Source organism: Pleurodeles waltl, chromosome 11 (genome assembly GCF_031143425.1).
Source record: "Pleurodeles waltl isolate 20211129_DDA chromosome 11, aPleWal1.hap1.20221129, whole genome shotgun sequence".
In the NCBI taxonomy this organism is placed as follows: Eukaryota; Metazoa; Chordata; class Amphibia; order Caudata; family Salamandridae; genus Pleurodeles; species Pleurodeles waltl.
The window spans coordinates 818261806-818289219 of record NC_090450.1 but is presented as its reverse complement, the minus strand read 5'-3'; the positions used below and the strand labels follow the sequence as shown (position 1 = coordinate 818289219).

At 44.0% G+C, this 27414-nt stretch overlaps 1 protein-coding gene across 1 annotated transcript in view; it reads left to right on the top strand.

The window, feature by feature from the left end:
- Positions 1-11375: 11375 nt before the first annotated feature.
- The window catches only part of TBC1D10A (TBC1 domain family member 10A), a 249806-nt gene continuing 233767 nt past the window's right edge, over positions 11376-27414 (top strand). The window contains exon 1 of the mRNA XM_069214621.1: positions 11376-11720. Coding sequence (XP_069070722.1) covers positions 11533-11720 — 188 coding nt within the window. The 5' untranslated portion in view covers positions 11376-11532. The remainder of the gene's footprint in view (positions 11721-27414) is intronic.

Genomic DNA, 27414 nt, shown 5'->3' with positions numbered 1-27414 from the left:
ACTACAGTCCATGCCCTCCAGAAGGAGTCCCAGAGGAAAAACCCCAAAAGGGTAAAAAAACCTCCAACAGGAACTCCCTGAAACAGAAGGAGGACACAAGGGCGTTAGAACTGAAGATCCGAGAGTACAGGAAACACTGGAGACGAAAACAAGTCAGGAAATACTGGATCCACAAGAGGAACCCAGCCGGAGCGTGACTACCACCAAAGGAGTGTTGCAACGCAATGAGTAAGCAGCTGAATTCCCCTTATATACCCCCTATACAGGAAGTAGGAAACAGGAAGTAGAAACACCACCATCTTGGATTGGGGAAAAGAGTATAACAGTGAATAAAGAACATGCATCCAAACAGAGAGAAACAATGCATGCTGGGAAGAGAGGAAGTGGGCAGTATGCTGGGAAAGGGAAAAGGCATGCATAAAAACACCACCATGTGCAGGTATTCGGCTTTTGCCTGTTAATACTGGTAAGTGGTGAAGCAGAAGGTTATATAAATTGTCTGAATGTAAAGCGCACTAAATGCGCTATGCGTGGCAGGTCTGAGACCCACTCGGGGTCTCAACCCCTGCCGCGTCTGCCCTTGCAGCAGAAACGAAAGAAGGGGGCGCGGCGAGTGCCGCGACCCCTGGCCAGACTCGCAGCTTCTCCCGCGGCCTGTCTGCAAGCCACGGCTTCCCCCGCGGCTTGCATGCAGGCCGCGGTGTTCATCAAATGCCGCGCCGCAGCGGCCTGTGCCTGCGGCCGCGGCGTAACAGTCCCATAAAATCCTTGATGTTTTCCAATCTAGCTTCAGGAAGGGTTGTAACACAGAACTGCCCTTCCACAAATTATGCATAACACTCTCTCCCTTCTAGACTCTGGTAACTCCTGCCTATTTGTGCTTTTGGACCTTTTGGATGCCCTTGATACAGTCAATCAATGTGCTCTAATCAGCATCCTGAATAAACTGATGGGCATCGATGGACAGTCCTTAAGTGATTTGACCCACAGCTTATGTAACAGTCACATAATGAAAATAGGGAGCTATGTCTCGGGCAAAACCATCCTAAAACAAGGACGTCCACCACCCCCCCAACCCTGTTAATCTATATCTTGAAACTCTTGGCACGATTTTGAGAAAATCTGGAATTCTTTATCATCAATAACAGATGATACCCAGATCTACCGGAAGATATCTTCCTCTGAAGACATATGTTTTTTCTCCTTCATCCTTGATGAGGTTAAAAAATGGATAATCAAAAATTAGTTAAATCTCAATCCAACTAAAATTGATTTTCTACTAACTGTTTAAAATCCAACCTCCCTCCCTCTCCAAGAGTAGCTGGAATCCTCTCTCTACTTGAACTGCAATCCGGCCATTGTGGAGAATGCCAAATTGCCAGGCTTTATCCTCGACCACTGTCGGGAGCAAATTTCAGCCATGGCCAAAGGCGCATACCACCAGCTAAGACTGCTCCTGGGCCTCAGGCACTTCATTCCTGAGCAAGACTTGAACTGTGGTCCAGGCATTAGCTCTTTCCAGATTAGATTATGGTAACTCACTCTTCTCTTGTCTCTCTGAAGTGCATCTAGCTCACCTGAAAGCAGTACTCCACACAGAAGCCTACTTTGTGACCGGCCACGGGAAATTCAACAATATCTCTGTGAGACTTTTGCACAGTGCAGGAGCTCCCCAGCGATGCAAGAGCAAAATTTAAGACTACATGCACTACTCATAAAGTCCTCCACAATCCTGCTCCCTCCTGCCTGGTTGGAAAACTGAAAGTGTCAGGACCTCAACGAGGATCAAGAAAGGCTGAGTCCTTCCTGCTCAAACATCTGATTTTCAGGCAAGACAGTTGCATGAGGCAAGCATTCTCTTGTACTGTAACAAGGATTTTTGAACTCCCTCCCACCAGCTATTCGCTCAACCTCTTCTCTGTTTATATTTGAAAGGGAACTTAAAATCCCATTTGAGAGGTGCCTTAGTTATAGAGTGGATTGTTGCTTGCATCTCCTATATTGACTTAACCTGTCTATCCTGATATTTTCTTGAGACAAAGATGATTGGTTTGATGGATGACCTGTGAAGAGCTCTGCGGCCTGGTGATCACAGTCCATGAACATTCCCATACACAAACGTCATCTGGACCCTAACAAACCTCAGAAGAGATATTACCAATCCTACTTATCTTTGCCTCTGATCACATGCTGCAGGGGCACTGCACGGGGTTAAATATCTTCAACTGTATTATTGACTGGGATTCTTGCTGCATGAAGGCTTTGGGCTGCTTTCTCTGCTAACAACCAGATCTCCTGACTACTTGATGCCCTGCAAGAGCTGCATGCCCAGAACTCAGGCTGCTCGCCCTCTTCATTCTGAGGTGTGTCATACTGATACAGTGCTCTAGCGTGCCATCTCCTTGCGGGGCAGTGTGAGGGTGCAGCATGAATCACGTTAACATGGCAGATGAGGGTCTGCTCAGCATCTAAATAATGGCACCTCACCATTGTTCGAGCACACAATTAAGCTTGATCTCCTCTTGTGCTCATCGACTGGTGCATCTGATGCAAGGAGAAGTTTGGACATTCAGATTTCTCTTTTGGTTGCCCTTCACCTCAATGAGCATTACTTCATTGTATTCTTTTCTCTATTTGTCACAGGGTGACTGTTATGTCACTACCCAAGGTTTTGGCGCACAGAGGAGGAGGCATCCCTATCGTTGGGCTCAAACTGAAAGAAGACTGGCCAGCCACCTTGAATAGCCCGACATACACACAGACAGAGGGCTGCCCAGTCTTTACACTAAGGAAATATGGCTATCTGTTTTCCTAGGAAGAGTGACTGTCTTGCCATCTAACAAGGCCCACTCCCCACAGATGGAGGTATACCTGTTAATATAACAAGGATGATCGACCATCAAGTTATACATAAAGAACTACTCTACATAAAAATAAGGTGGGCTGTTTACATATCATGCATTGTTACATGAGTCTAAGTCAGTGCTTCCCAAACTTTTTAGAACCATGACCCACTTTTTAGTATGACAAACTTTTAAAACCCGTCTAGCTGTAATAGAGGTGAGGCGTTTTTTTTTTTTTTCTTAAATGTAACTAAAGTATAGTGTGGTAGTGCATTTCCATTTACAGATAGCACATTTTCCATTGAAATGGTCCTTAAATGTGTTCAGGCATACTGTTTTACGGACGAAACTATATTGCACACAACTGATAATGTGTGGAAATCGTGTTTCAGTGAATATTTATTATTTGTGCATCACCAAGTAAAGTGTCTTGATTTGTTGATTCTTTTAAAATCTTTGTTTCCTTTACAAAAAAGTGCTTCATTTTTGCTTTCCTAACTGCTGAAAGTGTACAGTTTATTTACAGGGCTTTACGTATTGTTGTTTTGTTTTGTTTTGTTTTTTACAAAAATGACATAGTATGGGCTTTCCTTTCACACTTTAAGTACCCAGCAAGATTGTCACGTAATTTACTTTACATTTATTTCTCTGCTAAGGGAGCGGAGTTTGTAAACACCAGTCCCCATGTTAAAAAGAAAAATAAGCAGAAGACATAGCTTGACATCTGACCTCTGTGTTTGAAGTGCAGCAAATGTGACAAGATAAAAATGAAATTAAAGGCATCTTTATTTATTGATTGGACTTTTACGACCCACCAAGCATCTGCTCATGACTAACCCCCAGTTATGGAAACACTGCCCTAGATCATGGTCACTTCTCTCTGCCTTACACCTCACCACAGCTTATAGAAACACAAGCTTAATAACTTGATCCCAGCGGTGGATCTCAGCTAGTGTTGGACCTGTCCTTTTTTACCGGGTCATCCCCAAACATTTTGCCTCCCTCCTCCTATTTTTTCGGACTCTTTTTGTTGATGGTAGGACTCTGAGCACTTTACTACTGCTGATCAGTGCTAAAGTGCATGTGCTCTCCCTTCTAAACTTGGTATGATTGGCTTACACCTAATTAGCACATTTAATTTCCCTGTAAGTCTCTAGTACAGTGGTTTCCTTATACCCAGGGCCTGTAAATTAAATTGTACTAATGCGCCTGCAGCACAGCTTACACCACCCACAGAAGTAGCCTTTCAAAGCTGTCTCAGGTCTGCCACCACAGAGCCTGCATGCGCAGTTTACTGCCACAGAGACCTGGAATCTAAAAGTACTTACCAGGCCTAGACTACATATGTTACCCCTAAGGTAATCCCTGGCTAGCCCTATGGGCAGGGTGCTGTGTATGTAAATGCCTGTGTATGTAAAAGTTAGGACATATGTTTTATGTATTACATGTCCTGGTAATGACAGCCTATCTAGTTTCTCACTACCGTGAGTGCTGCCTCTCTCATACGATTGCATTGGAAATGCCCTAACATATGTTTAAGCGGTATTGTCTGATCTATGAGGGGTGGGGCAGGCATGTTTGGTATGGTTGTAATGGTAGTGAGAAATGGTGCTTGCTGGTGTAGGTGGGTTTTTTATTACCATTCTAGAAATGCCACTTTTAAAAAGTTAGCATTTCTCTGTGCTTATGACTGGTGTTTTGCAGCTTGACGCCAATCCACATCTGGGGCAGAGTGACAGCTGGGCCTTGTGCACACTTTTCAGACAGCATGTACACAGGGAGGGTGGAGGTGTCACAACATGCAGACGCATTCTTGAATGGTCTTCCTGGGCTAGGAGAAGTAGAGGCGGGGCACACCTGCATTTGTAAAGGCTGTACCCTGGTCTTACACAAATGACTCATTTACCCTCTGCTGATGTCTGGAGACAGTGCTGGAGGAGAAAGGGGACATCCCTGGAACCAGTTAGTGCTGGTTGGAACCCCGTCTACCCCTTTTGTGGAGGCTGCTCAAAATGAGTATAATACAGGGGGCTGTCTACACATTTTTAGAGCACTTTTGGAACTGGGACTGAACCTCTTTCAGAAGGATTACTGGACTGCATAAAGGACTCATCTGAACTGCTGTTCTGTTAGTTGCCCTGGTGCCTGCCGGGTGGCACAAAAGACTCAACTGGATTGCTTTTCTGCATGTTGACCTGCTGCCCTCTGACTCTGTGGGTCCACAGACCCTGTAGGACTGCCAAGAGTAACCGTCGCCTATTTAACTCCGTCGGCCTTCTGCCTTGTGTTTTCCCCACCAGTGTTCTCCCAGGGGCTGACACTGGTTTAATGTTGCTTTGGAACTGCCCGGTTCACCGTGTACCCATGGCTCCTGCAACCTGCACATTGAGAGTGCCTCTTGTTCTTTTGTTCTGCACCCTGCGCAAGGAGAGTGATTCATTTCTTTTTACTTACAGCTCGTAAGAGCACTTTACTGGCACCAGCGGGCCCGCATCCCTTCAGTTGGAGCTGTAAGGTTGGTCCCGCTCCGCTTCCTTCTTGATCACTATCCCCATCCAGCCTGGGATCACCGGAGGAAGGGGGAATGGCTGCTCTCCCTCGCAGCAGCTCCTGCCTGGACCAGAACTAAGGGCAGGGAAAGCCGCTGCCCTGACAAAGGAGAGCTCTGCGGCTCAACTACAAGTGCCCGCACAGGAGGGAGTGACTGCCACCGCACTCACTCTCCCCACCCCGTGTGCTGCATCTGGAGCCTAGGTAGCGTGGCCACAGGAAGGGAGAGGCATGGCCCGACAGTATTTGTCTGCTGAACTCTAAAGTCTTGGCTTAAATACTGTATTTCTCCTTGCAGTGGAGCGGCCGCATGTTGGAACGACGGAGGAGATGGGTAGTGATGCAGAGTGTGTTCCTGCCTGTCGTCCAGGGAGAAGACTCTGTTAGGACTCCCTACAGGTTTCTATGGTGTGTGCCCTACCCCTCCCCCCCTCAGTCAAGGCGCACCTTGTGGGGGGCATTCTTCAATGAAAAAACTGACAGGACAGGGAGGAATCCTCATTGAAGGACCCGATCTGGTCAGTCGGTACGAGCATCGCCACAATGACTGTCGAAGGCAAGCAGATGACCATACTCATTATAGATGGCGTGCAGAGGACCCTGCAGCCTCCAGCTGATGAACACCATCGCATTTACCATAATTAGTGCAATAGGAGCTGCTGTGTGGATAGAAGGTGACCCAGTTGTAGCATTTCCGGCGACAGACGTGCAGTTGTGCTGTGGTTCTCCGGTAGGAGTGTTTCACCTGCAGTTCTTGACCCTGTGATATATATTTTTCTCCCTTGTTGGGATAACATACCTCTTCTAGATTTTGGTCTTGTAGGCATTGGCGGATTACATTCTTAGGACATGTGCCAGGTTGGAATGTTTCATTTTATGTGCACTCATGATGATGTGTTGGCATATAATAATATGTTTATCCTGACCAGGGCTTTGTGGCTGTTGGACCTATATATTATAGGAATGTTTAATGTTATGTGTGTTCATAAGAACATTCTGGCATTCCTGGTAGTGTGTTTATTCTGATGTGCCTTTTTGGTGATAATGACAACCTGACTACTGCTTGTGTTGCAGAATACCAGTAACCTTTATGTTTACCTTACTACTGCTTATTGTCAGAGTACTAGTAACCTAAGTGATGTTCTGACAACTGCTTGTGTAGCAGGGTATTACTGATACATGTTGTGTTTGGTCTTATGATGTTGTATGCAATGCATTCTATTTTTATATAACTTACTGGTGTGTTTCCTTTGTGGTGTACTTCTTGTAGGAGGCTGGCCTGGTTTGTAGTGGGTACCTAGAATACTTACACCTTATACCAGGTCCAGTTATCTCTTATTAGTGAAATGTAGGCAGTGTTCTAGCAGCTTAGGCTGTCTAGAGGTAGCTGTAGCAGAGCAGCTTAGGCTGAACTAGGAGACATGCAAAGCTCCTGCAATACCACTATAGTTACACAGTACTTATACACAATAAAAGACAATACTCAGTGTTACCAAAAATAAAAGTACTTTATTTTAGTGACACAAGGCCAAAAAATCTTAGAGGCAATATTGCTTCTGGAAGTAAGCATTATATACAATATATACACTAGTAACCAAAATAAGGTAAGTAAACAGCCATAGAATAGTGCAAACAGTGGAAAATACAATAGATTACAATGGGCCTAGGGGCAACACAGACCATATACTAAAATAGTGGAATGTGAATGTCGAATTCCCTCCTAGGCAGGTGTAGTGTGTAGAGGGGTGCTAGGAGTGTAGGAAACCACCAAAGGTAAGTGGTCACTCCTCTTTCCTTTGTCCATTTTCGTGCCAGAGCAGGGACTGGGGGGTCCCAGAACCGGTGTAGACTGGATTATGCAAGGAGGGCACCGTTTGTGTCCTTCAAAGCATTTCCAGAGGCTCAGGGAGGCTACCCCTACCATGCCTGTAACACCTTTTTCCAATGGGAGAGGATGTAACACCCCTCTCCTAAAGGAAATGCATTGTTCTGCCTTCCTGGGACTGAGCTGCTCAATCACCAGGAGGGCAGAAACCTGTCTGTGAGGTGGCAGCAGCTGGAGCTGCAATGGAAACCTCAGAGAGCTGGTTTGGTAGTACTGGGGGTCCAGGGGATTGCCCCCCCCCCCCAAATACCAGATTTGTATGGGGGGGGGGGTAATTCCATGATCTTGGACACCTCACATGGCCATGTTTGGAGTTACCATTGTGAAGTTACATATATGTATTGACATATATGTAGTGCACGCTTATAATGGTGTGTCCCCCCCTCACGAAGTTCAGGGAATCATCCCTGTACAATGTGGGGGAACCTTTGCTAGTGTAAGGGTGCCCTCACACACAGTAACTTTGCACCTAGCCTTCAGTAAATGAAGGTTAGACATACAGGCGACTTATAGGTTACCTGGTGCAGTGGAAAATGGCTGTGAAATAGTGTGTGCACTATTTCACTTAGGCTGCAGTGGCAGTCCTGATGAAAGGTTTGTATGAGCTCCTTATGGGTGGCATATTATGCAGCCCATAAGGATCTCCTGGAACCCCAATGCCCTAGGTACCATATACTAGGGACTTATAAGGGCGTCCAGTGTGCCAATCAGAATTGGAATATGAAGTCACTAAACTTATAGTGACAAATTTGGTAAGTAGAGAGGGCATAAGTACTGGAGTTCTGGTTAGCAAAAGTTCAGTGACACAGTCAAGCATACTGACAACACACGTAGGCCACAACTATGAGCACTTGGGTCCTGGCTAGCAGGATCCCAGTGAGACTGTAAAAACACACTGACAAACAGGCCAAAAATAGGGGTAACCATGCTAGAAAGAGGGTACTTTCTCACACTTATTGTCACTTGTGTTGTGCAAACCCTTTACACATTGCCTCTAGGATAAGACTGACTGCTCGTACAAAGCTACCAAGGGGGTGAGCAGGGATTATCTTGGGTTTGTAGCCCTCTTGCCCTGACTAGAGTGGTGGGTTCTGCCTGGCGTGGGTGCATGCCCCAGCCAACCATAAACTCCATTTCTAACAGCTGGTGACTCCTGACACTTTAGGCTTTGTTTCTTTTCTGTATGTATGTGTGATGTTACTGGGAGCTGAACTTAAAGGAGTACAGCTGCTTACCAGACTCCTAAGCTCTTTTACATAGTCTTATTTGACTCTCATGCTCCCTTATCTGGTCTACACCCCCTTACCATCAAGCCAAGGACACTAGCATCATACCTGCTCTCTCTGTAGTCAGCCCTATTCACCTCTTTTTACCTCACACTATGCTGCTGGTCTACAGCCCTCTGGTTTGAGCACCGGTGATCCCACCAAAACCCTCCCCAATTACCATAGCCCTAAGGGCCCTTTTTTGTAGCTTGAGACCAGGTATTTGAGGCCCCACCTTCACTGCGCAGTTACTTTGATCGGCAATTGTAATCTCACTACTCAACAATATCGAACAAGCTGGAGAAAGTGAGAGACAATTCATTCAAGATTCTGTACCCTCCAAATCTGTCCAAAATAATGGCAACATAATCATACACAGCACCCTGGAAGAGTTTCTAGACACCCTTTTTACTGATCAGTACCACAGCAGGTGTTGTGGAAGTTCCAAACAGACGTCATCTTTTTCATTCATAACACTAAGCGGTGGACTGACATTTTCTATAGCAAATTTAATGGTGCATCACCATCAAATATTCCCTATGGCTGCAATCCAAGAATTGTCCCCTCCTCTCCATGTAATGGAATAATCACCATTTCCATTTTTTTTTTTTAATGGAAAGATAACGATTCAGTCCACAAATGTATGCCTATTGTTATTTGTCTACGTATTCCCAATCATTTTTAAGCTGCTGTCACGAGTCTCCTGCACCACTCTTCTTAATGCACTGTTCAACACCCACTCTCATTTCTTCACAAACACTTCCCCCCTTTGCTCCTCCATCATACACAGACATGTTTGCACCACTCACTCTGCACTTCATAAGGCAGAGGGAACGTGTGCTCTCCTGACGCAGGAAGTCCTACTTAACTGCAGTATCTCAGCTCTCAATCAGTCAGTTGTCCAAACCCTCTCCACAAACCTCACACATGCCTGTACAACGTCTCCCTATTAACAACCTGCATTCACTGATTATAAACCCTATACACAACTAACCTTTGCCACTCAACCCACCATACTAGCTAGTGTGTGACAATGATGTTGGATTCGCTCATGCCTCAACTTCGGAAGTCTTAGAACCTGCTACACCCCCAACCATACCTCCCTGGATCACCCCCGCACATCCTGAGGTAACACAGTACACTTCATGCCAAGATTTGATACCTTCCTCCACCATAGTTCACCTGTCCTGGCTGTGATTCATCACTCAGAGAATTCTCCATACATACAACAACTGTACTTAAAGGTCTTCTCTCTAAATGACATTGCACACCTTGCCAATATATTAAGAACACTTCAAGAGAGGGTGACTTCTCATGATCTAAAACTGAACCCTCCCAAACCTGAGTTCATCATCAAAGTGACCACTTACGATTCCTGGATGGGCACAATCAACATCCTTAACAGTAAACCCATAATTGTTGGCAATACCAAATTCCTAGAAGTCTTCCTAGATGAAATGCACAACTTACATTTACAAATCTATGTAATCACCAGAAATGTGCACTTTCAATTACGCCTCTGGGTAATTCGCCAGAACAGATTGTCTAAACATTTATTCAATCACTGGTGCTATCTAGAATTGACTACTGTAACTCTTTCTTGACATGTCTTCCCAAGAATCATCAATCCCTCTTAAATCAATTCTACATTCGGCAGCACGTTTTGTCTATGGTACCAAAAGGAATTACCGTATTTCAAAAATAATGGTATCGCTTCCTTGGCTGCACATTGAAGCCAAGGCAATATAGAAGACTGTGTCACATCTGGGGGGACTAGAGCATCATAGAATGCTGAAACACTACTTCTAGAAATTCCAACCGTTAAAAAGGAACGACATATAGCGCAATCCTCCTCGGGAACAGCATCCAGAGTATGGAACTCCTTTCCTCTTAACCTAACATGCACACTATTACTGCAAAGGTCATCTTTAAATCTGAGGTGAAACCCCTGCTCTTTCCAAGACATTTTGGATCACCTCTCTGAGGGACACCTTGTTATCTGGATGTACTAGACCCCATCTGGAACCAGTCTACACCATGTTACTTGCTACGAATGCTGCGATTTATGACTTGTATCAGGCTCTTAAGTCTTGGCCTGTCCCATCGTCCTTGGATAACGGGATATTTTGCTTTATGTAATGTTGCCAGCAGCTTGCATTATGTAACCTTATGTAATGATCTATGTCTAGTGTAAAGCGATATAGCACAGATGGGGAATGCCCGAGCTACATAACAATGCCACACAAATAAGAAAGTAAAGGAGAAAAATACACAATAAGGCCAGGCACGATACCGAACAGAGAAAATTACGAGGCTCGAGACACCCTTAGTTTCGGTTGCCTTGCCGTAGTTTCAGCAAGCATGGAGAATGAAAATGCAGGGCTGTCAATGCGCACTCAATAGAAGCAACAGGGACGGAACGGGGTGCTTTCAAACCACATAATACCTGATAAAATCAGTCTGTATTTTTTAAGCAATATATGATTGGCCCTTGCTTGACAGCATCTAGTCAGTAAGCTTACGATTGGTTTTTTGGTGACTAAAGTAAACGGTATTGTGGTTGGCTAGAATGTAAGTGATGGGCAATTGGATATAGGCAGTGACAGGGAGGTTCCAAAGTATGTGAGCTTGGATTTGCTGTGAATTTGTAGGCATAGCCTTATTCACAGCTGGAGGAGACTGGATTGGTTGTTGAGCAAAGGGAGGTGTGTCACAGGAGACGGACAAGCTCACAGCTCGAGGAGACAACCTGCACTACTTCTAGAGGCCAGGGTTGAAGTTCATCATTGGGGGCGTAGTCTTAGTGTTTCCTAGGGAGCCACGGTAGGAGGGACTTGTCAATGAAAGAGGGGGAATAATTGGCTATCAGCCGTGTGGGCGTGGCCTGGCACTGAGCCGGGGCGGGGCATGCCCAGAACGGCAGCGGGGTCAGAAGCTGGGAGAGGCTGATGATCAGGATGGAGCCGAGGTGCTGAGGCCGGATACGGCTATGGAGGACGGGGGTTCGCTGGATACAGCCGCCGGCAGTAGCCTGCGTGGCACTCGGGAGACCCTCAGCGAGCCAGACCGCGAAGAGCTCAGCTCCCTGGGCTCCGACTCCGAAATCAATGGCTTCAGCAGCGAGCGGCGCACCGACCGGTACGGGTTTATCGTGGACAGCCAGGACCCTGACCAGAGGTGAGTCCAGAGAAGTTTCAAGGGGCTGGTAGTGAGAGTACAGACGGAAGAAAATACAGCCATGAGAGGACTTGAGATGATGTGTGAGAGCCCACGAAGGGCAAGTGGGAACCTACCGACTGCACTCTGCCAGGGCAAGAGTGCGGCGGAGCAGAGGCCAGTGCAGCTGAGGGCGACGTAGCGGCTCATTTTGGATAGGGCACTGTAGGAAAATGTAGAAAGTAAGAACAGCAGAGACGTCTGCTGAGGAATGACAAGTACTGTGGGCGAGGTTACGCTGTGTGTGTTTGTTACCAGGTGCATCACATCCAAGGGCGGTGGCTTTCTGTCACAAACTAGAGTTTTTAAGCATTGGCTTGCTCAATTCTGGTGAACCAGGACTACGATACCCAGAATGCATTTGCGTGTTAAACGAAAGTACAGTGCTGGTAAACGGGGTCAAACAATTTACAAAATGACAAAGGCAGAAATACAGGACAGCCGCATCTTTCCCGCGTAATAAGTAGGTTCACACCTTGACCAGCACCAGCTGTCAACGTTGCTGCTACCAAAGCTGAAAGAGCACTGAGAACAAATCAGCAGACACTCAGCAAGTCTTTCAGTTAGATTCTCAGACAGTAACACTTGTAGCTTTACTTAATTTTCTTTCTTGTAAAAAGCAATACAGGCACAGCTAGCGTGTTTTGATCCAACAGCTTCTTCAGAGCATCGGCAAATTAATTGTCAGTAGGTCTAGCCCACCGAGGGTAAGTGTATTTTGAGGATACAAAACTCTGAACACTTTCTGAAATGTTTGCTTGAATTTATTTGATATAAAAGGTGCGGACATCAAAATCTGTGACCACCATCACGTGTGAAAGGTTGACGTTTCACGGAAAAGCTTTGCCTTTGGAACATATATGATCAACTGCAGAGTATTATGAGGTTAGAGAAATATTGGTTGGCGAGAATGCGAGTGGGAAAGAGTGAAAGGTTTGCTAGTGAGAGTGTGCATGTTTGTTGATAGAGTGCTGCTTTGTGGTAGGTAGAGAATGCTAAGAAATGGGAAGAATGGCTGTAGGAGGAGAGAGGGAAAATGTATTAGGGGGTCCTATCTGGCATGTGGATGTATGAACGTGGAGTGCTGTGTGTGTGGGGGGTGGGAGAGTGATGGAGGTGAGAACTAGTATGTAAAGAACCCTTTTATTTTTCTGGTGCAGGAGCACTATATAATGCTGTTAAATAGTGGTAGTACCAGAAAGAAGGCGGAGTACTGCCCAGGCGGAAGGCTTAACATTTGAGTGACAACAGCACTTCAGAGGTGGAGACATAATACTAAGTAATGTCGAGGAGTAGCAAGCGTGGCGTGAATAGAAGAATTTTTCTGATTGTGAGTGAGATTGAGTAAGGGAGATAGTTGTTAAGAGATATAACTGGCAGTGGTGTTGGATTGGGCTACAGCAGCCTGATTTAGAGTGATGCTGTTTGGGTGAAGAATAATGCTAGTAGAGTGAGAGCTCTGGGCAGTAACTGAAGTCCATAAAAACGTATGGGAACTGTGATGCTGAGTGCAGTGGGGCGGGTAAATGGACCACGGTGGGGTGGTTAGAAACGTGTCAAAAAGGACAGAACATTCTGCCACTATTTTATGCTCACACCTTAAATGAAAAATAAATGTAAATTAAAGTGGGAAATGCTCTCTTTTTACTTTATGAAAGCTTAATTGGTTAATGTGAAATCTACAGATGACCATGTCTAACTAGGCAGTCACAGAATTGAATCCTGATCGGGACAGTTGGGAATAGTGACGTGTAATTATGATGATACCATGTCCTACCCTTGAGATTGAAAGCACTTTGAATATTCAAGTCATAATTTCAAAATTGTATTACGCATAGTATAAGATAGGCTGTCGCAAAAGATATAGGGGGTTATTGCAACTTTGGAGGAGGTGTTAATCTGTCCCAAATGTGACGGATATACCACCAGCCGTATTAAGAGTTCCATAGGATATAATGGACTCGTAATACGGCTGGTGGTATATCCGTCACTTTTGGGATTTTTTTATATTCCCTCTCAGCCAGAGGCACCTAAGGTAAAAGTAGTGGAACGGTTTTGTGTAAAATTAGCAAAGATTGGGACTGTAATTCCTAGTATATTCCTCTCACCTTTACCCGGGAATTGAGGAGTATTACTGCATTGCAAGAGTAACAGGGGGGGATGGACAAGTTATATGATGGGAACACTGTTGTAGGGACAGGAACAAATACTGTGGGCCAAGTGAATGCAGAAGATAAGTTACTACTGCGAGAGTACTCGCAGGCAAGTACTCTGGGGGATGCTACAGAAGGACATGTCACGAGTGCTGCCAGGTGGGGATACTAGGATGATTAAAATCAGTACCAGGAGTTGGTAGAATACTGCAGAGGTGGGAGAAAAAAATTCCCTCCTGCATGAGAGAACACAGCCGCCGGAAGGAAAAAAGGCGTTATTGCATGGTAGCCTATGATAGGAGTGAAGTGAATTTCAAGGGGCTTTCTGCACCGTTAAGAATGTTATGAGATTAGACAATGCTTTAAGTGGGATGGCAAAGGTGGGAGGATTATTATAGAGCAACATTACTGTCTAATAAATTAAATCTAATTGTTTATTTGTACTAGTATACTGAACTCACATATTTATATTTATAACTGCTTTCATACGCAATAATGGAGAAAAAAGGAGTTTTGGTGAAATAAAATATTTTCCTAAGATCAGACAGTTGTATCAGGGAAGCCACAATTTATCCAGGTTTTCTGGTTTCACTTTGTACAAATCATCTCCTAAATGAGTATCAACTTTTTTTTTTCTTCCTTTTTTAATGTTAACGGTTTGTTTTTGCCTTTTCTGAAGTTTTTCTGCAGTACAGACTCGACCCAAAGCTTTTGGATCACTCTACATAAGCACCAGTCACATTCTATTTGATTTTTTATTTTTTTTCCAAGACAGGGAGATTGTGCAATGTGGCTAGAATCGCAGGATGTTGAGCCAACACAGGGCTCGAAAAATCTACTCGACCACTCTATATGGCGAGTTTTATTTTATGAGGTTAAGCTATTTTTAGATCCTACTCGCCCCTTGTGGTGAGTGGACAAAGAACAGGTGTTCTGTTCAGTCAGAAGCCGAATTAACAATTAGGATGCCTTTAAATCTTATTCTTGTCACATTTGCTCTGTGTTCAGAGACAGAGGTCAAAAGTCTTCTTGAAATGAAAATACTTTTCCTTGTGACTGCAGAGTTCCAGGATTTTGTAAGGTGAATTGTGTGACCTATGTGAAATGAAAGGCTACTGGTATCAGATTTTTCCTAACACACAACATTTATATAACTAAATCAACTTTACAAAAATGTAAAAATATATTTCAGTAGCTGTGAAGGACCATTTTTTGTACCTCTGTGTGATGGAAAAATATTTTAATAGGATAGAAAAAAAGTCAGAACACTTTACTTGGTGATGTGCAAATGATAAATGTTTTCTGAAACCCAATTTTAATAGATTATCGTTAACATACTATGGGGCTCATTCCGACCCCGGCGGTCAAGGACCGCCGGGGCCGGGGATGCGGGAGCACTGCCAACAGGCTGGCGGTGCCCCACAGGGCATTCTGACCGCAGCGGTTTGGCCGCGGTCAGACCAGGAAAACCGGCGGTCTCCCGCCGGTTTTCCGCTGCCCTGGGAATCCCCCATGGCGGCGCAGCTTGCTGCGCCGCCATGGAGGATTCCGACCCCCTCACCGCCATCCTGTTCCTGGCGGTTCTGACCGCCATGAACAGGATGGCGGTGAGGGGTGTCGTGGGCCCCTGGGGGCCCCACTTTGAATTCCAGTGTCTGCTCAGCAGACACTGGAATTCGCGACGGGTGCAACTGCACCCGTCGCACCTTCCCACTCTGCCGGCTCCATTCGGACCCGGTTTCCTCGTGGGAAGGGGTTTCCCGCTGGGCTGGCGGGCGGCCTGCTGGCGGTTGCCCGCCAGCCCAGCGGGAAAGCCAGAATGGCCTCCACGGTCTTTCGACCGCGGAGCAGCCATATGGCGGTTCCCTCCAGGCGGGCGGCTCCCGCCGCCCGCCGGGGTCTGAATGACCCCCTATATGGTTTTATCAGTAAAGCTGCAAGTTGGTGGGAAGGTTTTTGGACATTTCTTCAAAATTTACTGTCTGTATTTGACAGTGTGCCACCACATCATGCTTTAGTAATATATTAATTAAAAGTTAGTGTTTAAACATAAACTGAGAAACACTCCTGTCCTGATGGCAAAGCTATTAATTAACTAAGAGGCAAGTCATGCATGGATAATGTGTACCCTATAAGTGGGCTAAATTTATTATACATGGAGCAAATATTTAGTGTATTTAATCAAACAAAGGAGGATTTTTTTACAGCAGAAATGCTGAAGTCTCATATTTGAAGGTGCACTCAAATGTGAGAGTGAAGAAAAAGATGACTGTAAAATATAATATGTGCATAGGATCACAACATTTGAGACCCATTTCCGGGTCAAGTACATCACAGTTAGGTCAAGTAAATTATTCATGCTTGACTGCGGGTCTAATAACATTTTAATGATTTTTTGAGGCCTGCAACACTGAGACTCAAACCAGGGTCCCCATTTCCAGAGCCGAGAGCTCTGGCCATAATGCCACATCCTGAATAAAGGGAGGGTATCAGGCTGAAACTACTTGAAAACTCAGCTCGCTATGGATTGAGGTTCCTACAGGACCTCGATCTGAGCCAGGCTTCAGGCTCTACCCTGGATCAAGCTTTCACTGGCTCACGCTGCTCTATGTTTGCGTGCTACAAAGGGGACTTCTGGTGACATTGCGTTACAGTTTGTGTGACAATCGGGCAGGTATAGTATGTATAGTTGTGTTTTTTTTTTTTTAATTTAAATCTCCAAATGATGGAAGGGGCAAAGGGCTGCTGTTCTCTCAGGGGCAGATTTTATTTGCTTTGGCATGGCTTAGCCCTTTCCCACTTAGATTAACGAGTGTATGTGTATTTCTAAGGCAACTCTATTTGAAGGAGGCAAAGACTGCTGAAGGGGATATGGAATGTGTTAAAGGTATAATATTAAGAACAGAGAGAATACTTCAGAGAAGTGTCTGGGGTAGGGCATTATGATTATGTTAGATTGAATGCTAGCCAAGGCAGTGAAAGAGAACACTTTCAGTGGACTATGAGATTGTAGAAGGTTTTGATGAAAATGATGTTTATTTGTATATGACTTAGTTCAATTTATGGAAACCCTGTTCGTGTTCTTAATGATCTTAGGGCTGTACCTGCGCTGAGGGTGGCTCCCTATACCAAAAAGAAATGCTCTCTATGAGTTATATTTTTGGTAGACTCATTTCAAACCTTGTGAGTGTTTTGTGATTATTTTTTTTTTAATCCAATTTTGTCTCCATTCCAGAAAAGAAGAGATCTTGTTTGTGTTATTGCCTATATTTTTTATGATAATTGTATCCTCCAGTGAAAAGTACATAAGTAAAGTAGCCCCCTTCTCTATGCCAACATGTGCTTCACTCAGTGTGAGGTTACCCGTGTGCTTTCTCAAAGCAAATCTGGATACAAGCACCAACTTGGTATGTAGGGTTAGAGCAGATATTCCCTATAACACGATGTAGTGAGTTTACGCCACCTTATCTAAAAAAAAGAGTGGCTTATCTAAAAAAATTAGCCACTTAGAAACACCCATGAGTTGGTGAGAGTTAAGAGGCCAGGTCACTCATTGTGTAATTATGGTATTTATAAAATGTGGTGTGTCTTTGTAGAGCTATGGTTAATACGTCAATTAATAGGGGGGAATTCAATGTAATATCAAAACTCTCCTTTCAAACCACTGTAAATTAAAAGGCAAAGTACTGTTTGGTGAAGGTGGACTGTCGTGGTTACGAAATTGGTGGGTTGAAGAGAACTCAATTCGTGGAGGTGGAGTACCTCCTCCTTTACTTCTGACCTCACACTGATCTTTTGGAAAGCAGTTGTAAATTGACATCTAGTTGGGGTTCGGGGTTCCATACATAGGTGATTTGTGAACGGGTTCTTCAAAACTGCAGGTTTGTACATCGTGAATCTGCCCAAAGTCCTCTGCTGGAAGTTTGTAATATTCGGAATTCTAAGAAAAAAATACATGTTCAACAGGCGCAGGATCTTTTCAAGTGGAACGTCTTACATCTTCATCTAAGAAAGCTTGATTTCTGTAGACTGAAATTGTCCAGGCCCGCCTTTGGCTTTACATCTTTGATTGTGGATCATTGAATAAAACAACCATGGTTCCTAACTCCTCTTAACAATTTTCAATATTTTGTTTCCCCCTTCTTCTTTTATGCTGTTTGCAGTTTCATCTGTTTTCATGTTTTCATTGAAGTCATTGCCTGATGTCTCTTAGTTCACCAAGCCCTCCTCCTTTAAGTTCTAGATGTTGTTGATAGTGGGTTTAAGAGCCTGTAATCTCTCAGGTCGAAAGTACTGTACTGTGTCCTTGAGGTAGTAGAGCTCGCTCAGCAGGTGATCCTCCACACTTCTACTATTTCTGCAGCCATGGCATGCTCCTCATTACTAGTCATCCTTTATACCTCTTAGGTTCCAGGGTTGTTCCTCGGTTCACTACAGTGCTTCCCCTCACCTTTAGTAGTGCCCTAATTATTCCACTGGCTGCTCTTTCTCATGAGATTGCCTAAAATGCTCTCCATTCCCTGATGTAATCCTTTGCCCTTGATGCCCAATTCACACGTCCATTCGAATTTATGTTATGTTAATGGTTTTGTATATTGTAGCATTCCTCAGTTATGGCTTGTAGAAGCTTTAGGTAGGCAGACTTGGGTTTGTGATTGTTGGGTTTAGCTACTGGAGGTTCTCCATGAAGGACATCATTTTGACCGTCTGTGGCTCCAGCGAGCATTGGGGATATTGTTTGGAGGTATGTACTTTCACTACCTTGGGGAACCCTGTAGATGGATCTTGGTTTTCTTCTGGAGTCACAAGGTGGTGTTGTAATTGATTTATGGGCCATCTGTGCTTGGTGTGGTGTGAATCTGTTTGTTTCATAATGCTTTTCAGCCAAATAAGTGATGGTATGTTCAGTGACGTTTTGTGGTGTGAAGAGGTTCTTCTTGGTGTGATATGACTTGATTTGATGCAGTGTTATTGATGTGCAGCATTCACCCTTTCCAGTAACACTTAGATCCCAGTTTTTCTCAGCATGGTGGTACGTTTACCGTACTGGAGGACCTCTGTAGTTTAGAGATCTCCTGCTCCGTAACCCTTTCTAAAGTATTCTTGTTCTACTGTTCCACCTGCCTTTGCATCTTTTTTACTCAGAGCTGTCCCTCTGAAATTCCCTGCTTCTTTCTTTCAGTCGATCTTCAAATCTCTTTACAGAACCTCTCCCGAGCAAAGCCTTCAGTGTGTACCAGTATATCCCCTTCCCCCCTGCTCCCACTTCCCATCTGTGCACTACTTTCCTCAATTCATCCTGCTCCCAGCCAGTCCTATGCCATTTTTAGGCCGGGTGTTGGCCAAGAACCTCTGTTTTCAATAACATTTTATATATAACACAATTATTAATAGGGATTTTCAAACCGATTCCTGTATCCATTAGTCTCCGGTTGTTCACGTTTTTTATCCTCCCAGCACAGCATAAAGATTATGAGGAGTGATCCAACATCAGTCAGTATTTGGCTTAGCTCTCTGTGAGTGACAGAATTCCACTTTTTCACTATGTGCACCTTCGCACAAAATGTAGTCCCATTATACATTTTTACAAAAAGCATTTACAAATAACATAAAGATTAGCAAAGCCAAAAGTCGGTAGCCCGTGTGAGACCTTTTGGCTTTGCCAGTGCTTGCTTTTGCCTTGTGTCTTAACTCTTCCACTTTATGTAATACCAGGCAGGGACGCTTCAATTTGAATAACAACTTATTTTGTGTAGCTCGTCTCACCATGCTAAGCTGTTTCTAAGCACTTCAAAATTATGCTTGATGTTATAGCTAGTCTTCAAACACAATATACTCTCCTCAGGGCCATATTGCAATCTTTTATAGCTTTTGGCATCCACGCAGTTGGAAAGGGCCCCCCTGAACCTGATACAGATTGAAGCGGTTCATGCCTCCTTGGGGTATGAAGTACTATATAAAAAAAGTATAATTAAATACACATAGTAACTGTACTCGTTATATCCAAGTTGAAAGGGTGGAAGGTAGAGCGTGGCCTCATTAGCATTGGAACTTTTGACCTTCCGGTCATTTGTGATGGCATATGTGAAAATAATTATTGGAGCCATCTTGCCGGGTCCAGCCCGCACGGTGTCCTACATTTGGGCTAATGCCAACTTTCAGATGGAGATTGATTTGCTTTACTTTGCTGTTGCTTGTTCTGCATAGAATAGCAGAGTGCCTGTCGAAGTCCAGCATTTAGTACGTCTCCCCTACCCCCACGTTCCCAAGCAAAGAATCCTGCAGAACCGACTGCAGTTTGGTTCTCGCCAGGGAGCCCTTTACTCATTTGAAAATAATATTGTGCTCCTGGCAGAGGGTATATCCGCACTACCTCATTTATTATGGCTGAGTTGCTTCATCAATTTTTCATCCAGCCCAGCGTTTCCTGCTTAAAGCATTTTCTTTGACTCGGTTTTACAGACCAGGCTTACTCTGTTTATTTGCGGATGTTTACAAAGGCTTTCTCGTTTTCTCTCCTCTTTATAAGAACATTAAACATTTTAGTTTACCAACAAACTATTGATGCCCGAGTTGTTGTGCCTAGGTTATGTGGTGCACATGTGTGCTCTGATTTCATCTTGATCCTGGGATACAATAAGTCAATTACATACATGCCATGCCATACATGCCAAAGACAGCCTTTTGGGCGGGAGCATATCAACACTTCCATCCCTGCTGTTTTAATTTACATGCCTGTTTATGTCTAGCCAACTAGACAGTGCATGCACTTTTGGTTATGATGCATTTCATTGCTTACCAAGAACATAGGAGCCCACCCATTGCGTACCATTGGTTGGCGTTGCTTGTGACTCCAATTTGCCTATTTTTATTTGTGTTTTCAGCTTTTCAATCTTGTATACTTGCCCCCCACCCACCCCCCAATCCACTTTCCTGTTGCCCTCACCCATGTGCTTCTCCGTGATGGTTTCGTTCTCACCTTCCACTGTGTTGCTTTTGTGTTCCCCTGTGTTGCTTCCATGTCTCCCAAACCCATCCAGTGTTGATTCCATGACCCCCACACTGCCCTGTGCTGCTTGTGTCCCCTTCGCTGTGGTACAAATATTATTGCTTACTTTCAGTTTACAAAAAAGCCAGACAATTAAAAACAATTCCTATGAAACAATAAATAATTCATTTAAAATACAATTATTCATGTCGTTGAAATCATGTCATGTAAAAGTGCTACATACAGAGAAATATAAAGCAGTAAACATGAATCTTTGTGCAAAGTCTCTGTAAATCGAAAGTCCAAAGAGAAGTCTGGGACTATAAGAAACCAGATTTATTGGCCTTCCATGCTAAACATTTTTTTTTTTTTACATGGATAAGGACTTCAGAATCCGACCAGTAGCATACCAATATTGTCTCCTACAGCATCGGATGTTATATTTTATAAGAGGATAAAGATAACGTCTATGTGCTTGCAGTGAATTAGTGTAGAGGAGCATAAAGTGTTGAACTGATTCCTTGCCCTCTAACTTACAATTGCAGAGGCCAATGCTTGTTTTGAATTTGGACAATTTTTGTGTTGACCAGGACTGGCAATGATGCTAGTCTAAATCGCGTTTATAGACACCCTTTTGCTTCTGGGAGTAGGGGATCCATACATAATTCATACGAGACACCAGTCTTGCTTTTCAAAACTGTGTCAATAGTTTTTCTTGTGGTGTTGCATGATTCCTCTAAAAAATTGCCAAATGTTGCCTTTGGTTAATTGCAAAGTCGATCTGTTCATCAGCCCTGGATTAATCCAATATTCTTCACAGCCTATTCCATTCAGGATTCTTGCTATATAATCGAACCAAGGCAGTTTACAGGACGCTTTAGATGCCAGACATCTCAGAAAGCTTTTAAATAGACTCCCAATTTTGGATTGATTCAGAGGTGAATCCAGTACAATAAAGGTTTTAGGGCAAGAAGAGCTTCAACGCAAAAAATGCCCAGCCCTGCCTTCAGTACACCCATTAGTGTCCCACTTCCAGGACGTAGCAGGCACTGCAGGAATGGGTTCTTGGCTTTTTGCATCCATGGTGCGTTCCTGTGCCCCCACAGCTCAGCCCTGTATGAGCCAGCTCTTTTATTTTGTATGCTTGAAGAGCAAGCTCAAACAATATTCGGCCGTGTTTGTAGGAAGAGCATATGACCGTGCCAGCTCACGTTACTTTTGCATTTCACTGTGTGGTGAGTGCAGGATAGTTTGTTATCAGCTCTTATTTGTAGATAATCCTAGTAATGGGCATGTAGACTATAGATTTCAAATATTTTGTTCAAGCTGGACCTTTTGAATGTCACAGATTTTTGTTTTTATGAAGTTTTTGTAGTTGCAATAATTTTCAAACCCTGTGAGTAGCCAATGCATTGACTCCTCTGTGTTGGCCAGTAGAGCAGCAGTATCGGCAAATGGAAGGATCAGGCCCCCATATCCTTTGCCTACATTGTTTATTAAAAAGTTGAATAAAGTGAGAGCAAGCACAAAACCTTGCCGGACAAAAGCAACAATTTTAATGTGGGCTTTATATTTGCCTTATGAGCCTTATTTCATTGTAGCTGTGTTTTCCTAGGTGGAGCTGTTTGAAAGCACTAAAAAGTTTGTTCAGAAGTCCTTGTTCTTGTTCTTTCAGCCTGAACCATAAAAGATCTGTTGACCCAATCAAAGGCTGTCTTCAAGTCTGTGAAGACCATGCACATTGATTAATTTGTTTATGGGCGCACATTTGCAGCAGATGTAGTGCAGTCTCCTTGCTTGATCGACAGTGACCTTTCTTGAAGCCAGCTTGGAAATATTACGGAATCTTTTTGTTTTCAGGCCAAACCTATGCGGGTAGGGAGCAGTTTGTCTTAAATGTACTTGCCTCTGTCCAGCTAGAAATTTGGACAGTACCTTGTACGTTCTTTGAGATCTTTTCTGTGGAGTGGAATGATAAAAGCTGATCTCCAAGGAGCAAAAAACTCCTCATGTTTCCAGATTGCATTATATTATGTTGCTAAGATTGGATCCCAGGTGAATGAATTGTTACAGTAGGCATCTACTGGAGTTCTGTTGGTGCCTATCTTTTTCAGGGGGTTTTGTCCGAATATGGAATGGTAGATTTTATCTTCTCTAAATTCAGGAATAAGCTCAGTGATCTCTTCAATGGGTGAGGTTTTGATCTGAGTCTGTTCGAGATGCTAGTCTGCACAGGAGATTCAAATGGGTCTTCTCTTTGACAGGCCAGATATGGGGCCCTTTTAGTACATCACAAAAAAAGTGGTTTATCCATGTAACCCGGCTGGCTGTCTCCAGATTGTTGGTGTGGCACGCTCAACCTTATCTGACCATTTCCCATCAGTTCCTTGAGTTTTTTTTTTTCCTTTAGTATCTTTTGAAGGACCTCCGATGCTTTCAGATGGAGCGGTCCCTCCTTCCATGTAATTAGGCATTTGCTTTCTTGTCTCTGGGATTTTAAGTGCTCCTCCCACTTAAATTTGTGTGCTTCTCAGGGCAATCAATGGAGCATGTTTAAGTTTTTTAAGCATTCCACATCAAACCAATCTCGCTGTATTGTTCTCTACCCGACCAGTGCGCATGGTGAAGCTTTATTGAAGTGCTTACTTGAAGTGTGTGTTCATTTTAGGGAAATCACCAGCCTCCTATTTGCGCTTCTATCTAATGCCACCTTCACTTTTAATAGTTCTAGGTATTCATGTTTCCAGTGGTTACTGGCTTCCTACCCACATTTCTTGTGAGTCTGTTCTTTTCCAAACAATTTTTTTCATGTTTGGTTTAAAGACTAGACTATCAAGCTCTAGGTAGCGCAGGGGCATATTTACTTAGTTTTCTGTCAGTACTGGTATCATCCAGTTCTGATGGTGGGCTCTGCTGAACTGAAGCAGGGTCTGTCCTGGGTTGAAAGACTTCTTGCATTTGAATTTGCTGGTCTTGTTTTTCGGTAGTCCTGGAATGCTAGGCCCTCTAATTATACTCTTTTAATAGTCTAAGAGGTGGGATGTATCACCTCTGGTACTTCACTTAATTTGACTAGGATTCCTGAGTAGTTGCAAGGCTCACTTGGTGTAAACCATTTTTTTAGTGAATCTTACTACTTCAACACGTGCGTTCTGTTTTATCAGTGATGGCAGTATGGGATGATATTTCGTTCATAACCACAATTTGGTTGCCTAGGTTTACCACCTCGGAGGTTAGGACACCTACTGCTATGTCCAGGGTCCTGCACATTGTTATCATAATATCAAAGATTGGTTTGGCTAGTAGAGTTTCTGGTAGAGCATGATTTGGTTTGCTAGTTTCATGAACAACTGGAGAAGAATTTGTGAAAATGAAGCCCTTCAAGGTGCTGTTTAAATGGCTGGTTGGATTAAGAAGGGTGCTGCTTAGATCGTCCCCTAGCCCTAGATCTTCTTCATCCAGTTGGATAGAGCCATAGGCATTCAACAGATTCTCGTTGTCCTCGGTTTCAGGGGCCAAAAGCTCGGCAAAAAAGGGAAGCGTTTTCCACATGAGGAGAAATAGGTTATCTGTGGTCTTCTTGGTCCCTGTGTTATCGCTACAGTTGTGTTGATATTAGCAGATGTGTGAACCCGCGGATTAGCATATGGGGGTCTCTTACGCCCTTTTTGCTGCCAGGTGGAACCATGTCACATCTGATAACTTATGCTCGTCTTTTCTAGCCAGGGGCACTTTGCAGCCAGTTATTTTTATTTGCTTAACACAAAACTGCGTGTCCCAGAATGCAACCTGATGCATGCTGAAACGCAGCATTTGAAGAAGATTTCACACATGATACTGGGCATCTTGGCAGCTATATGTAGGCAGGTTCCATGAATCGGTAGTATTCATTCATCCAGAAAAGAAAACCTAATTTGTTTGAAAGGTGAAAGGCAGAAAAGAAAATAAATCAGTGCCTCTAAACTTCGGCTGTGAAATAAATTATTTTTGTTGCTTAGTCAGACAGGCGCAGCTTGCGCCTGCAGACTGCCTATAGGAGCCTGCATTCTGGAATGCAGTCCCAAGTACTGTTTCTGTAAAGTAGCCATTTATTTCGCAGAATTTCGCTAGACACAAATAGCGCTTGGACTCCCAGGCACCAATTTCCTTAACGCTGGCTGAAGACTGTTGGACCCCTTAAGCACTGTAACATCACAAGTCGCTTGTAATAACTTACTACTAGCGACCAGGTGCCTCATTGTGGCCTGGCCAGACAGTTATGTGAGCATTACTAGAGAGGGGGTTTGTTCACATATTGGGAGTCATGAGTATACGTTTTGGCTTGCCAGAAGTTTTGTGCCTTCACAAAAAAAGTGCTTTACCCGCCAGACAGCTGTGATCATTTTGTTTATGTATCCAGCTGCCTTTAGTAGACTTTCAGGGGCACACTCATGTTGTAATGCTATTAGGGTGTCCTAGATAATTTGTTTTTATTCCCTGGCAGAAGCCCAGATGGCAGGAGGGCATTCATTACCCTACATCAGAGGTCTTCAAATTGGGGTGTGGGCCCCCCCCCCCAGGGGGTCCTTAAGTGGTCGGGGGCAGGGGTGGAGGGGTGCCAGACTCTGGCCAAAACAAGCGTTCTGCAGATAACAGGCCATTGTTTTATGCAGAAGCATGTCACTGCATTTTTAACAAGCATTTGCAATACACTAGGGTCTCGCATTTGTCGGAGTTACAACTGTTCACAGTTGTAAACTCCCAACTGGATTTTCCCTGCATTAAAAGAAAAAAACAGCGCGATCGCGCTGTACAGTTTACCAGCAAAAGTGCATTAACGAAGCGCTCAACTTCTGCCCAGCGAGATCGCGCTCCGAAAACAGAGAAAAGGTAGTCCACAAACCCAGCGAGCCTCGCATGTTTTCTGTACTTGGTCGCTGCGCTAGAGGAGGGCTAACCACGGAAAAGGCATGACGTATGAGTGCCTTCCACTAATAAAAAGAAGCAGATTCTAACAGGAAAGCCAACTTGCCAATGAAAGACACTGACATGACGTCGACTGGGCTCCGAGCCCTTTTCTAATACCTTAAGCGTCTCGCTAGCGATACGCATGCGCTAGCGCATGCGACGCAGGCTCGACCCTAAAAAGGTAGCGGTACTTAACTGCAATGTTTAAATAGGTCTAGACATATTTAAACAATGACAACTTTATAAAATAATTGTGAAAAAATTCTAAGGGGGGGCCAATGATTTTTATTGATCAACTGGGGGGGGGGGGGCGCAGCATTTAAAAGTTTGGAGACCACTGCCCTACATGAGTATTTAGATCTGGCTTGACAGTGCAACTTTCACATCACCTTTTAAACTACACCAATTATTATTTTACAGTTCTTTGCTTCCACTCAAATAAATATTTATTTCCATACTATGTACTTGTAATGCTTCACGTTACAATACGAACTTATTTTAAAGCGAGAGCTATTAGCACTGCTTGTTTTCTTACCATGTGGCGATCTGATGTCAGAAGGCCCCTGTAATAAGCAAATAGACCCAGTAGAATATAGGTTTGTTGCAGCCTACACATATCATATTATGGATTGTCTGCAGCAGTAGTGACTGAAAGGTCTGATTCCAGGCTATTCTATGTGTGTAGTGCCATTGTCGCTGGAGATCTACTTTTGTGCGAAATGGGTACTGTCCATGCATTCAGAGTGAACGTGAGTAGAGCGGCTCGGTTACAGATCTGGCGTGCAAGCGGGAGTACAAAAAGATGCTGAGGACAAAGTGTTTCGAAATTAATAGGTTATGGTTACACACAAGTCTTAACATAGTCAGAATGAAGGGTGTTGCTGATGCAAAGCATTCTTTGGTACAGCAGGTGAATAGTGACTGAAAATATTTTCATTTTAATGTGGAAGTGAAGACGTTGGTGTAATCCTTTCTGTTAGTACACCGAGCTTCACTAGAAAGCTGTTCTAGGACACCCACGTCCGACAAGTCTGTCCGACTGCGTCTCTTTGTCTTTAAGGAGCAGGGCTGTGGGGGTCTCTCATTGGTCTGTCCCGGATTCAGAGTCACTGTCCACAGGAAGGATATTGATTGGATGCATCACTCATTTCCCACTTTTAAGGACCTGCATACAGTAATCCTTTCCCTGGTTTAGAGACCGACCCCGCCTGAAATCAAAGGCCTTGAGATTCCAATGTCCCCGGAAGCCAAGAATAGGTTTTTGCAGAGGCGTGAGGATTCACTGCTGGCTCTGTCAGGGAAGGAAAGCTTAGAGAGAGCGAACCTAAACAAATGCCCATCTTTTTTTCTGAATTGTGTGCTTTATAAATGGAGCTTCTGTCCTAAAACACAGCTAAAACCGGTTGATACAGCCCTCTTTTATTCACTAAAGGAAGAGAGAACTGATGTCACAAGACTGGCTTGCAAGCCACCAGAAAGGGGTCCCGATTATTTCGCTTACATAGCGCACAGTGCATAAATAATGTCATTGCTTTTATTCCGATTCTCATTTTCTGTACATGCAGTC